Raw genomic sequence first — 13,928 nt, 5'->3', positions numbered from 1 at the left:
CCAATCTACTAATTTCAAAGTTTTCCTTTTTCCTTTTTGTTCATAGAATGAAAAATAATGTTGTTGATTTATATATAAATAGGATCAATGAATTTAGTCGGCTACAAAAGAATATTGGTAAAAAGAAAAAGCAGAAGAATTACGGTTTTTTTTCTTAAAAAGTAAACAAGTCCTTCCTTAAAAAAGTTAAAAAAGTTAACTAAAGTCGCAGTGAGTGCTAAGAGATACATTGGACCAATCGATTTTCTCCATCCAATGTATGCGATTTTCTCCCTCACTCGTGAAACGCTAGTCTTCTCAACTCATCAGTTTTTTTTTTCCCCTCAAATTTGCTTGTTTGTAAATGGTCCCATTCTCCAGCAGCCCCACCTTTGTCTCTTTCCCAAAGGGTCCTCACCTCCCAACGGCTCCTCAGATGATAATTATCTCTATTGGTATAAGACTTTTTGAATGAAACAAAAAACAAAGTTACCATTATAGAGATACATGAGGTACAAATTACGTACAATAAAATAGGTCGAATCTTGCGGGATGATCTTCCTTGTCCTCCGTAGGACCTGCAAATAAGGTTAGTACTTCGACGAGCAAGTTAGTCTCTATCCGATCTAACTCTCTAAATACAAATGGATTTCGTACCTTGTATAATGAGCATGCATCCTTATTTATACGGATGAAATCCGACAGGGACCCCGACATAGGGCTAAAGGTCATCCGACCGTCCGTAAAACGTGACGGCGTGTTGTCAGGCTTAATGCATTTGTTCAACACTTCTATTGACATGTTGACTTAGGTCGGCTAATAATTAGTGACGGACAGCTCAGCTCGACTGACAATACCCAACCTAAAGGAACTTGCACCAATTTTTATAATTAAAAGAATCTTTTAACTTGAATACCTTTATGATGTTGACATGGGGCAAGCGATAATCAATCCCAACACAATCCTTCTCGAATGACCATTAAAGGGATCATTGACTTTGCTTCAATATTTAAAATAAGAATATATATATTTAAGAGTCTAAACCTTTTTTATTTTTGTTAACAGAGTTTTGAACAATAGATTTTAAAGCAATTCTAACCCAAATATTGTATAATTGAGTTCACTGTTTCGTGTAAGGCACAAACTTATGACAAAAATAACTAAATTGGTCGGGAAAGTCCCTTTACCTAACTCTGAAACACCAGTTCAAATTTATTTATTATAATATGCATTCCATAACATCATTTAACTTGAATAATTCAGTTTTCATTGTAATTTGCATTCTGTAACAAGTTTTGTTTTGTTTCTATTTCTATGTAAGCTTAGCTTTTGAGGGATATTTTATGTCACCACCATCATGAATTTTTGTTTTGATTAAAAGCAAAGCAATTCAACATAACAATTAATTAAATCTATGAAGCAAAGAAAAAAAAAACCAATTGCAGCACTTTTATATATATATATATATATATATTATGTAGATACACACTAAACCGTTTTGACACGACTAAGAATAAGCGTAAGATTATAATGTTTGGATAACCAACAATAAATGCTAAATTGCTTGTTGTATATAAAAAAAATGTTAAATTGCAAGTTATGAAACATTTAGGAATAAACACTAAACTGTAATTTTTTAGACGGTTAGAAGTAAATACTAAACGGTCAATTATTAGACAACTCTGGGTAAATGCTAAACAACAAATCTTTAAATTGTTGGGGTGATTGCTAAACTGTAATTTGTGAGCTGGTCCGGAATAAACATTAAATGTAAATTGTGAGACATATAGAAGTAAAAAATTGTAAGAAAGGCGTAAACACTAAACCATAGATTATGATACAGTCAGAGATAAATGTTAAATTGTAATTTTTTGAACAATTAAGAATAAATGCTAACATGTCAATTACAACACGGTCAAGTTAACGTTTAATTGTAATTCGCTAATATATATATAGTTTTCAATTAATCATTTTAAAATAAGAATATTATTTTTATTTTGGATTTACTTATATTAAAAATAAAATCTTGAAAATTTAAGAACGAACTAAATTCAACCTTCCATCAAATGTCTAATTTGTCAAAAAAATATATAATTTTTTATAATAGTTTTAAAATAAGAAGATTAATTTATTTTGGACTTATTTATTTTAAAACAAAAATTTTAAATTTAAAAAACCAAATAGAATTTAAACTCACACTTTAATAAAAATATAATTCGACGAAGAATATATAATTTTTAATTTGACTTATTTATATTAAAAATGAAAATTTAAAATTTCAAGAACCAAATAGAAATTAAATTCAAACTTCGCTCGAAAGTGTAAATTGTATAAAAATATATCATTTTAATATAAACAAAATTAGATTGGGTTGGACTTACTAATATTAAAATTTCAAAATATTAATTTTTAAAAAAATATTTAAAAATAGCATTTAGTTTTAAAATTAACATGTTAAAATACAAATAAGTCCTATCCAAAGTAGCAAAAATATATGGTATTTTATTTTAGACCTACTAAAATAAATAATTTTATTAAAGAAAATATTTGATTTTCAAATTAGTCCCATTTGGTGCGATAAAAGGATATATATGATATTGTATTTTTAACTGATTCTCTAATATGATCTAGAAAATATACCTAAAGTTTTAAGTTAATTAGATTAAATAACAAAAAGTATAAAAAAAATTTAAGTAAGTTGTACTTAAATAATAAAAAATAAATATAAAATACAAAAATTTATTTAAAATAATTAGATATTTCAGAAATTCATATTACCTAAACCTAGGTCCCAAACACAAATCTCCATGAACTTTTTAAAGTATTTTTCCCTTCCAATATATTTTTATATGGAAGCTTCTCTCATCCTTTTTATGGAACATAATGATGCAAATCGTGCTTCAATGAATTCGAATATGCAATGTCAAGTAGTCTCGTTTTTTCTATTCGAAAACTGAATTGTTAGAATTAGGTGTGGGTCGAGATTCATTCTAAATATAATTTTTTCTAATTCCAGATTACTTGAACTTTCTAATTAACCCTTTGTTTGGAATTAGAATTTGCAAGAATTCTCAAATCATAAATGACTGTGAAATCATCTATTGTATCTGTTTGGAAACAACATGAATGAGTTTGAAATCAAGTTTTAAGTCCAAAAATTTTCCATTCCAAATAGCTGGGTTTGTCAGGATTTGAAATTAAAAAGTATCTGATTCCAAATTTACCCTACATTAAGATAATCTTCAAACATGACTTCATAAGCAAATAGCCGTTCAACAAAATTACTTTTTTTCTCGTCTCTCTTCTACAAATATTTTTTGAATTATCGTTGAAGCAAAATACAATTTTTTATACATTTAAAATTTCTCTTTAGTATTTTTTAAAACATTTTTGTATTTTTTTTAAAGTTCCCTTCTTGTGGGGCTTTTTCTTCTATCAAAAGATGTTTAAAAAAAAAACAAATTAAGCAAGTAAGACGTTGCATTGAAGAAAAACAGTAACATATGAATTATTTTTGTTTACATTTGAAACTTTAAGTTTTTTTCAAGTATTTGTTTATAAATTTTTTCTCCTTTAATTTTATTGGGAAGGTTTAATTTAATATTTGAGTTGATTAAATGATTTCATTTTTATAGGTGGTTGACGTCACTATCTCATATTAAAATATTATATTATTATTAATATAATATTAGACTAAATTATAAGTCCATAATAATAAAATTTGAAATCATTTTCATTATTCAAAATCCTGAAATTTAAAATAATTTCTCACCAATTCTGGAAAACGTAGTAAGCTATCAAGTTACAAATTTTTTTAAATCCAGACTGTTTAAACTTTTAAATCAAACTCTCAGGTTTCAATTTTTCTAAATCCAGATTGCTTAAACTCTGTAATTAAACTCTTAGCTAGCTCAATTCAAGCGGAATCGGCTATAAAATCCAATCATTTGGGTGTGTCAAGTCAACACTTATCCAGTGGCGGGGCATTTGACTGCCCGATTATCTCAGCTCGCTTTTCTCCCCCAATTCCTTTAGAAACCATGCTCAAATCCCACTTCGTCTTCCTCATTTTCATCTTCCCTCTTGCCCTTTTCATCCCTCCGGCTATTGGGCTTCTTTCTGTGTCTGGGTTCGACGATTCCCTCCCGTATCTATGGCCCTTGCCGGCGGATTTCACCTTCGGAGACCAGACGCTCTCCGTCGATCCTCAACTTTCTCTCGCTGTCGCCGGCAATGGCGGCAGCTCTGAGATTGTTAAAGCGGCGTTTGATCGATACAGGGGAATCATATTCAAGCACACTTCTGGGGTTTCTGTGTTTGACAAGCTCTGGGGAAGACGGAGAAGATTTGTTTATGATATTAGTGAATTGAAAATTGTTGTTCATTCAGATTCTGAGGAAGTAAGCTGGAGTGGCGAACTTTTATTAAATTAAGTAATCTTTCTGAGCTGATTATTGTCATATTCTTTTTCCTTTTTCAGCTTCAACTTGGTGTAGATGAGAGCTATTCGTTGCTTGTATCGAAGAGCGACGCTCAGTCGATTGTTGGGGGCGCGACAATTGAGGTAAATCACGACTTACACAAGTTGAGCTGGAACAGAAAGTGGTCATGAACATCTTGGTCATCTAAGGTTATAACGAATTGCCAGCCAAATTGTGACGTGCTTTCGAAATCTTGTGTTCAACTTTTTAGTTTTTAGTAAATGTTTAACTATAGTCTATAGTCCAAGTCTGTTTCATGTCTACGAGTTACCCAGATCCTAATCCACTATAATTGTGGGATTCCAAGTTTCAAATTCTGATCACATGAAACAGCCATCTTCAGTTTCAACATACTTCATGGGATTGCTCTGCATTTTATATGATTTTTATGATTAAACTGATCTTAATACTTGCTCATTGCTTCTACTAATAAATTCCAGGATTCCAAACCATTTCCACATTCGTTTCTTTTTAAATAATAGTTGTTTATACTTCAAATTTGGATGCTAGTATGTGTTTTCTGATAATTTTTTGGTTTGATGTTGATCTTCTGGTTCTGCAGGCAACTACTGTTTATGGTGCATTGAGAGGGTTGGAGGTACCCACTATTTCCCATTCACTAGAATTTTGCTTTTCAAACATTTAAGATACCTTGTGATCTGTGAAGGAATTTGTAACTGGTGTATGCACAATCTGAATCATCTTAGATCCTCTTTCTTCTTATGCTACATGTTGGCGTATGATTTTGCAGACATTCAGTCAACTTTGTACTTTCAACTATGAGACTAAGGATGTACAAATATATCAAGCTCCATGGTACATCAAAGACAATCCAAGATTCACATATCGTGGACTTCTCATTGGTAAGCCATTTTATATAGCTAACGTAACAAACGATTTTGAAATTCTTTTCAATAATTTTTGGCCCCAATGCATCCCTTGCAGATACTTCAAGGCACTTTCTACCAGTAGATGTAATAAAGCATATCATTGAATCTATGTCTTATGCTAAACTTGTGAGTAAAAGCATACATTGTCATTAATTATGAACTCTTGTCAGTTTTTTAACCTACTTTATATATTTTTTTCCTTTCTCTCTCTAGATCAATTGTTTTATACTGATACTGAGAATTTTGTTCAGTAGAATGTCCTTCATTGGCACTTAGTAGATGAGGAATCATTTCCTCTAGAAGTACCTTCATATCCAAATCTGTGGAAAGGAGCATATACAAAACATGAGCGCTATACGATTGAGGATGCTTATGAAATCGTCAAGTAAGAGCTCCATAGCTGTTTGAACTCACAAGTAATTTTCCAACAATTGAGTGCTTTTATGTATTTCTTGTAACTTTTCTTCAACTATTTCATCGGTCCTAGAGCATTTTTCATTTTGAAATTTCACAAAATTTTAAATTTTTGTGACCTAAACCTCTCATAGTTTAGCAAAGAAGCAATATTTCATTTAACTAAATGACCGTGTTCCTCGGTCGGTCTGTGGACCCTCCCATATAAATTTTCTAATAGTTCTTTCAATCGTGAAGGCCAAAATGATCGTAAAAGTTTTTAAATTTACTTTTTAGAGGAAATGGGAAGAACGAAACTAATATAAATTGTATATATTGTACTACATCAGAAAATTACTGTATAGTTAGCATACATCCGATCCAACACCTAACTTCCTACAAATCAAGTTTTACAGTTCATATTGCTTACCCACCAGTAACTAACATTTTGTTTTTTGCTTCATGGTTTTAATTTCATTGTGAAGCTTCGCCAAAATGAGGGGTAAGCTTCATCTTCTAAAGCTCACGTACAAACTTGTCTTCTTAATGCTATTTTTAGAACTTAGAATCTCGTTTAGCTGAGTGATATCTGAAGTAATGTTTTGCAAGTCAAGAGACATCTTGCTAATTATTATAATATATTATTTTGATTTTTTAGGCATCAATGTTATGCCAGAGGTGGATGTCCCAGGACATGCCGAATCTTGGTAAAGTTCTTTTTATGGTTTATGGTTTAATTTACTTTTCACTTACCCCTTTGTTATTAAATTGGAGCCTATATCCTGCATCGAGCAAGGATTTCATCATTGAGCAGGTTTGGCCTCTTCAATCTTTATATGTTTATATTGGTTACAACACAATCTTAAGATGATGATGATTATGAACGTGCAGAAAAGTTCAAATGAAATGTTGATATGTTTTGCATCTTAACATGTTACTTCACCCCTGACCCGAATGGGACAAAAACAGAAAGGGAGTCTACTGACTCTCTTCCTTATAATTTTTAATCAGGACAAAATATTAATTTGCATGTAGGGGCGTTGGATATCCTGATCTCTGGCCTTCTCCTTCGTGTACAGAACCACTTGATGTTACAAAAAATTTTACTTTTGATTTGATTTCCGGTATATTGACAGGTTAGGCCCCTTGAAATCTTTGCACCTATTTTGCATGTAGTTTATCGAAGATGCTTACGCTAGTTACAGGATCGCGTTCTCTAAAGCCTCCTCAAGTTTTACTTCAATTCTGTCTTACAGATTTGAGAAAGATTTTCCCGTTTGAGCTCTTCCACTTGGGTGGTGATGAAGTAAATACAGGTAAGGATACCCTGGAATCTGCTATAGCTTCACCTTCATTGACGCAAGACATCATTACTTAAATGAGAAAAGGAAACTCGTTTACTCAAATTTCAATAACCCAAATAAATGAAAAAGGTTTGTCATCCATTTTTACTTTCAAATAGTAGTAGTAATCTCTATTCATGTGCTCCTAGTTCTGGTATTAGACATTCAAAGTTTCCATTTTATCAATGACCTCGTTGCCCATAGATTTTTATTTTTTGCTCTATCGAAGTGAAGATTGACTTTTTGAAGACATATTTATAAAATACCATGGTGTTCCATATCTTAACCAAAGTGCACTTTGATCTGTGAGTTCAAAGTTGTTGGTCGTATCATATGAGTGTTCTTTTAGCCTTTTGAAATTAGACCTGCAGCCACTATTTGTTTTTACATTTTTGTTGTCTCGAATTCAAATTGGTATAGTATTTAAAACAATACAATAATTCAACTTAACATTAAGCTCTCTCAAGAGCTTCACAAGTCAATTCTTTGATGAACAATTATCATTCCGTATTTGGCAGATTGCTGGAATACTGTTCCACACGTGAAGCAGTGGTATGACTTCGTAGTCTATCTTCACTGATCAATCTCTCATTTCTTTCATGGTAGTTGTGATCTTTAGGTTTTTGTTTCTGAGCTTATACGATTTTACAAATATTTGTCGAGGAATTGATTAACAGAATTAGAAAATGGATTTGGCTTAGCATCCATTGAGCAATGACATCTAATATTTTCACGATTAGAACACTATTCATGAATGCGACAGACTCTGATCCTTAAGTTAACATGCACGAGAAGAAAAGGAAGGTGGGACCTACGGGTAGGAGTGACTAGTGAGTGTTGTACTAGTGTGGGGCCGGAATATTATTGTTGACTGTTAAGCAGAGTGCGCATATGAGTTGGGTTGCTGAGCGCGTTGTGTACTTTTTTGGATTTTCTTGGTTAAGTGAGTATTAGGAGAGATAGGGAGGTCACAAATCTCCCTTGGATTGTGCCTAATTTCCACTCAATAGACTCATTACTAACACTCCTTCAATACAGTCATTATTTGATTTTCTGTTGCATCCACGTTTTCTACTTTCAGGATAGATAGTCATATCAATATAACTTTGAGTGCTGACATTGATATAATTCATAATAAAACAGTTGATGGGAGGAAAATTAAGTACCATATTACCAGATTCTTATTAGCAGTTTGAATTGGCCTATTTCATATGGCTATGACATTACAGGTGAGTGTTTCAGACCAGCATTTACATAAACCAAGGGGAAAGGGAATTCAATGAGATCAAATTTCGGTTTTTTGATATTCTGGTGATTTAGCTGGGCTTATTTTGTGAAGTCAAGCTTCAAAACTTGGCATATAGCTGGGTACTTGTGGTGTAATACTTGGTTATGTTATGTCCTGATTTTTGTAATGCAGGCTTTCAGATCGGAACTTGACGACTAAAGATGCATATAAATATTTTGTGCTCAGAGCTCAAGATATCGCAATTTCTAAAAATTGGACCCCTGTAAATTGGTATGCAACTTTTTCTTCAATTTCTCTTTGTTTTTCGTTGTACAGACAATTATGTTTCATGAATATTAGAAAAACAAACGCTTATCTGGAAATTAAAATGCATTTTACTATATCAAGCTGAACTTTTCAGACAAACTTGTGCCAATCTTCCTTGTCATGTCCAATGGCAGAAAGAGTGATATTTGAGAGAGCTTCATTTTGCATAGAGTGGTATTTCGTATTGTTTAATCATCAGTCATTTGAACGGTTCTGATCTTCTCTTTTCAGGGAGGAAACTTTCGTTAACTTTGCAGAAGGTCTTAATCCTAGGACTATAGTGCACTATTGGTATGTTCAATTCAACTATTATTTCATATCTTAGAATTATCGCGACCTTGTTAATAACAATTTCGTTTAGTTTTCTATTTTTAAAAGTTATGCTTGTTTTTTCGCAATTTCTTTGATATGGTTTTTACCATTCTAAAAACATATTTGAATTCTTATAGAATTTAAAAAAAAAAAACAAGTAAAATTTGGTTTAGATTTTGAATTTTTGTTTTTTAAAATTAGATAAGAAAACAAAGAAACAAATCAGTCGAAGCATGGTTTATAAGCTTAATTTTAAAAAACAAAAAATTAAAAACAAAATAGTTATCATGTGGGGCTATATTAAAGAAACTGCCATAGTCTGTCTCTCCCTCTCTCCCCCGAGCTATATCTCAATGTATTGCTATCTACAGGTTGCGTGGTGGGGTTTGTCCCAAAGCTGTTGCCAGTGGTTTTAGATGCATCTATAGTAACCAAGATATTTGGTATCTTGACCATTTAGACGTCCCATGGAGTCGAACATACCGTGGCGATCCCCTTGAAGGAATAGCAGATGCTTCTCAGCAAAAGCTTGTCATTGGAGGAGAAGTTTGCATGTGGGGCGAGACTGCTGATGCATCAAATGTTCAACAAACAATATGGCCTCGAGCTGCTGCAGCTGCAGGTACGCTCCGCACCTGTATTTGATGTCATTTTCAACCATTGCTTGTAAGGCTAGACTGTGCTATCTATCAATGTTAAAGCTAGCTGGGGATCTTTTTTTTTTTTTTCTGTTCATTCAATTTGTTTTTTCCTGGAACACAAAACTAACACTGTCTCGGTTGTTCCCTCCAGAGAGGTTATGGAGTAAGAATGAGACAGTATCGGGAAATATCAACTTCTCGGTGCTACCGCGCTTGAGTTACTTCAGATGCCTCCTGAACAGGCGTGGAGTCAATGCTGCTCCAGTCAACAATTTCTACGCTCGAAGTGCCCCTACCGGTCCAGGATCATGTTATGACCAATAAAAATCATGTTATGATCTGTTTTATTCTAACTTTGTGCATGCCAAAATATCTATTTCCTGGAATAATAATTGTGTCATTTAGACCTCAATCTTTTCCTTTCATCCATCCTTTGGGAATAATAATTGTGCCATTTAGACCTCAATCTTTTCCTTTCATCCATCCTTTGGTTGACATTTATTGATCTGTCTGATTGGCTTGCTTGAAGACTTGAGCTTGTTCATGTGGAGCTTCTTGTTATGTTCATTGTCACAGTAATGAACCTACCTCAACATCCTTGGGTGGTACTCTCTTCTCCACTAATTTGTTACTGTTCTTCATCATTTATTACCTTTGACAAGCTTAGAGTCTGTTTCAGAAATTCTAGGACACATCTTTAATACAGGTTGAAATCATCCTGGCAAGTTTGGGATGATTTTAAAAGGTAACAGTGCTTTAAAGTATTGAGAGCATTTCTTTAATAGTGATTTTGAAAGAAGCCCACTTAAGGTCTTGTTTACTTCAAGAGAATGGGAAATTCATTCTCTTTGACGGTGTTTCAATTGATGGATTCACCTCGAATTTGAGAGTCACTTGTAATTTTATCCCTCTCCTAAAATCTCATCAATTATTTTTCTTCATATTTTATTTCGTGGGTTTTGCACCCATTTATTCTAAAAATGTTTTTAAAAGTCGCTAGAATTTTAAGTCACTTAGAGTTATCTAACCAAACAAAATGAAAATTTTGAAAAGAATTTCTAACGGGATATCGCTCAGGCCGCACATAAGTAAGTCCAAACACCTACGAAACTGAGTTTGTGAATACTTTTGACATTAATTTAGAGGGGTTCGCCTTTGTTGTTGTTGGTACATCAACATCAATGCCATGCCATAATCTTAATGTTGGTTGGACATTTGGCTGACTGAATTTCAAAGTTGGTCTTTCCAAAGTCCCACAAGAAGTTTCCCTTTCCCACTGCCTAAAGAAATTTGTGGTCTAATCCAAATCACAAGTTACTTGAGCTTCAAGGAACCCACTAGAAAAACTCACAAGCATCATCTCCCAAAAAAAAGTAGGTACAAAGTGTTTAAACCAATCCACACGGCTCTATCTTTACTCTTTTTTGGCATAGAAATCTGTTTGTTTGTTAGAGGTATTTATAGAACATGTTTGTGAAATTCGTGGACGATGTCAATTGCAATTAATGAATGATTTTGATGAAATATAGTCAAGAAAGGGTACAATAACTTGTTATTAGATAACCATTTATAATTAGTAAGCGAAGATTTTATTGAAGTAAATCAAGACGACTTTGCTATTATTTGTCGCCTCTATCTTTTGATTAAAACTTCTTAAACATCCTTAAGAAGTAATGGAAATACTTTAACAAATTATTAGTTGCCACGGTAGTTGAAAAGCATGAATTTGAGTAAAATGTTCTAAAGTATTGTTTTGATTGAAAAGTAGAAAGGAGGTAAGGACACATATTCCAGTTTATGTAATGGCACTTCTCGTTAATCGAAATAAAGTTTGATTAATTTTGGTAACATTCCTGTTTTTTTTTTTTTCTGTTTCTTTATTTTTAACGAAGAAAAATAAATTGCATGCCTTCAACGTCCAATAATTCAATTATGATAAAATAATTTTTTTGTTTTGTTTATATTTTGGAACAAATCAGAAATGTAAACAAGAAAAAACAAACAGTGAGAATTTTTCCAAAAAATGAGAAACAAGAAACATAATTAGCTGTAAAATGTTTAATTTTTTTTTTTTTTGAGAAAATTGAAAACAAGAAATAAGAAACCGGAACGTTACCAAACGAGCCCTTACCGATCGACTTGTTAAAGTATATGGACTCCAAGTATAATTTAATTGTTGTTGTCCCTACATTAAGGAAAAAAGCTAAGTGTCAACACTTTGAACTGATAATTACATGTATGAAAATTGCAAACAAGAAAACTTTGGCCCTACCCATTTTCCATGAGCTAAAAGAAAAAGGGGTGAAATATTTGATTATTAATTTGTTCTCATCATGATGGTTGAGTCTAGATTTCTCTTTCTAGCATTATTAGGGATGAAAATTTGGTCATGCAAATGACAAAATGTGTTTCAATCAAATGGGATAAAAGATTACAAGTTGATATATGCTTTTATGTTTCACTTTAATTAATTTCCCCCCAAAATTTTATTTTCCCAACCCCATCTTTTATTTGATAAGAGCTCATTGGTCACTTGAGATGAAATATTCTTATGGCCATCAAGAAAAATGGAGACTTTGAACCAAAAATTAAAGGGAGAAAAAGGAGAAAAATATGCACACACAGAAAATCAAATGTTATTTGTAACGTGGTCATCCCGTGTCCAAACATTCAGGTCGACCGCCTTGAAAATGAGGAGGAAGGATCCGTGACTTTGAAAGCAGAGCTTGGCTTGACTTGGACTTAGTGAAGATTTTGATCGGTAGAAAATTCGTTGATATTCGAAGAAGGACGATTCTTCCGTTAGAGAATCTTCTAATTGGTAGCGAAAAACCCATTGAACGACATGTATAGCAATCGTAGTAGCATATCCTGGATTTCTAATGTTCCCCCTCCTATAAAAACCGGAATTATACATTCTCAATAGTACACACAATCTCTTACATTCCAACTAAGCTTGCTTGGTCACCTACTGAAATTAATAGTAACTTAAACTCTAGAATGTACGTGACCAATCAATGCAGGTGTCAACAAAATCATCAAACTCCCTACTATGTCACTTGAGCCAGAATTGCGAATCAACGGTGATGTATTTTCTAATGAATGCACAACATACAAAGAGAATGGTTGAAGAATTGAATAAGAACAACCAAGAATAAAGCCAAGAAAACAAAGCTCGCCAAAAAAGAAAAAGATGACATGATTGGGTGGTAGTAAATTAATAGAGACCTTTAAATTCAAAAAGGAAATAAAAACAATTTGGTTTGCATCATCAATATATTGCCTTGATTAATAATAGTTGGATCGAGCGTTAAATTTAATTTATATTTGGATCTAGTCCGAGCCTCGCATGTATGTGAACTTTTAATTTCATCTTTAATTTTTTTCTTTACATTAATTTTTTTGTTAACATTTTAACGTGAGAAATTAAAAATATCTTATCTTTTAACGAGCTGGTTGTATTAGTACAATAACGTTTTAATGAATTTATTTTCTACCCAGTATAGTAATCCATTTTTTATTACGACTTTTGAATTTTATGTATGGACATGTTCCACTCGACTTGTTAAATCAAATATAATGTATTTTAATATTATACGAATTTTAATATTTAGTAACAGTAAAAACTTAATTGAAAAAAGAAACATACACTTATGAACGATTTGAGGAATAAATTTAAAAATGACATAAATATTAGTAACGAAATTATATATTTACATTGTTAGATTCATATATAAGTCTCTTACTAATTAGAGAGGCACACGGCAAAGAAAAATTGGTCAAAACATATTAAAATTTAGAGTAATTAAATTTTATTGGATTTAATGGATACAATAAGTTTGTTTGCTTCCAAAGTAACAATGAACTGTTGGAGCTCGAGTTTTGTTTGAAAATTTCATTTAAAAGTTAAATCTTTTTTTTCCTTCTAAAAATTGTTTAATAGACCATAACAGTAATATTTGAGACAAAACCCAGATCTTTAAATAATGAATAATATTAATATAAACACATCTTGAAAACTAAGGTCTTGAATAATATTAATAATGTATTGTGTCATGTAAAAAACTTCCAATGTGAAAGACAGGTTCCTTGTAAAAGAGGTGACACAACAATAATTTCAAAACATATACGATAAGGTGAAAGAATTAAGCAATCAAAAGGAATGTTTTTTAGTCTAAGTTATGAATACTTTGAACCTTTCATTATTGTCGAAACTTAAATCTTATTTTGGTAATTTTTAAAATATCTGTTTTTTTCTATATTTTTATATTTTTTTTGTCTGTCTTCATTGATATATTTTCTAAATATCTATTTTTAGTTTCTACTTTTTGAAA

At 32.0% G+C, this 13,928-nt stretch overlaps 1 protein-coding gene across 1 annotated transcript; it reads left to right on the top strand.

Annotated features, from left to right (window-relative positions):
* The first annotated feature begins 3,887 nt into the window (after window positions 1–3,887).
* On the top strand, window positions 3,888–10,060 carry HEXO1 (beta-hexosaminidase 1). The gene is made up of 15 exons (XM_022283382.2): window positions 3,888–4,379; window positions 4,460–4,543; window positions 5,023–5,058; window positions 5,212–5,323; window positions 5,406–5,476; window positions 5,605–5,735; window positions 6,229–6,245; window positions 6,402–6,450; window positions 6,779–6,879; window positions 7,000–7,059; window positions 7,605–7,638; window positions 8,507–8,605; window positions 8,873–8,932; window positions 9,325–9,575; window positions 9,746–10,060. The coding sequence occupies exons 1-15, from the start codon at window positions 4,020–4,022 to the stop codon at window positions 9,916–9,918; spliced, it is 1,638 nt and encodes a 545-aa protein (XP_022139074.1). The 5' UTR covers window positions 3,888–4,019; the 3' UTR covers window positions 9,919–10,060.
* The last annotated feature ends 3,868 nt before the right edge of the window (window positions 10,061–13,928 follow it).

Source organism: Momordica charantia, assembly GCF_013281855.1.
Source record: "Momordica charantia cultivar OHB3-1 chromosome 9 unlocalized genomic scaffold, Mcharantia_2.0 BLBB01000009.1, whole genome shotgun sequence".
In the NCBI taxonomy this organism is placed as follows: Eukaryota; Viridiplantae; Streptophyta; class Magnoliopsida; order Cucurbitales; family Cucurbitaceae; genus Momordica; species Momordica charantia.
The sequence above is the reverse complement of the archived record's forward strand: the minus strand, read 5'-3'. Positions and strand labels throughout refer to the sequence as shown.

What these genes read in the sequence shown, in the direction of transcription:
- HEXO1 (XM_022283382.2), top strand. Translation starts at nt 4,020, where the DNA reads ATGCTCAAATCCCACTTCGTCTTCCTCATTTTCATCTTCCCTCTTGCC. An exon ending in CTATGTCTTATGCTAAACTT is followed by an intron (nt 5,477 to 5,604) that starts GTGAGTAAAAGC and finishes TTTGTTCAGTAG; the next exon opens with AATGTCCTTCATTGGCACTT. An exon ending in AGGACTATAGTGCACTATTG is followed by an intron (nt 8,933 to 9,324) that starts GTATGTTCAATT and finishes TGCTATCTACAG; the next exon opens with GTTGCGTGGTGGGGTTTGTC.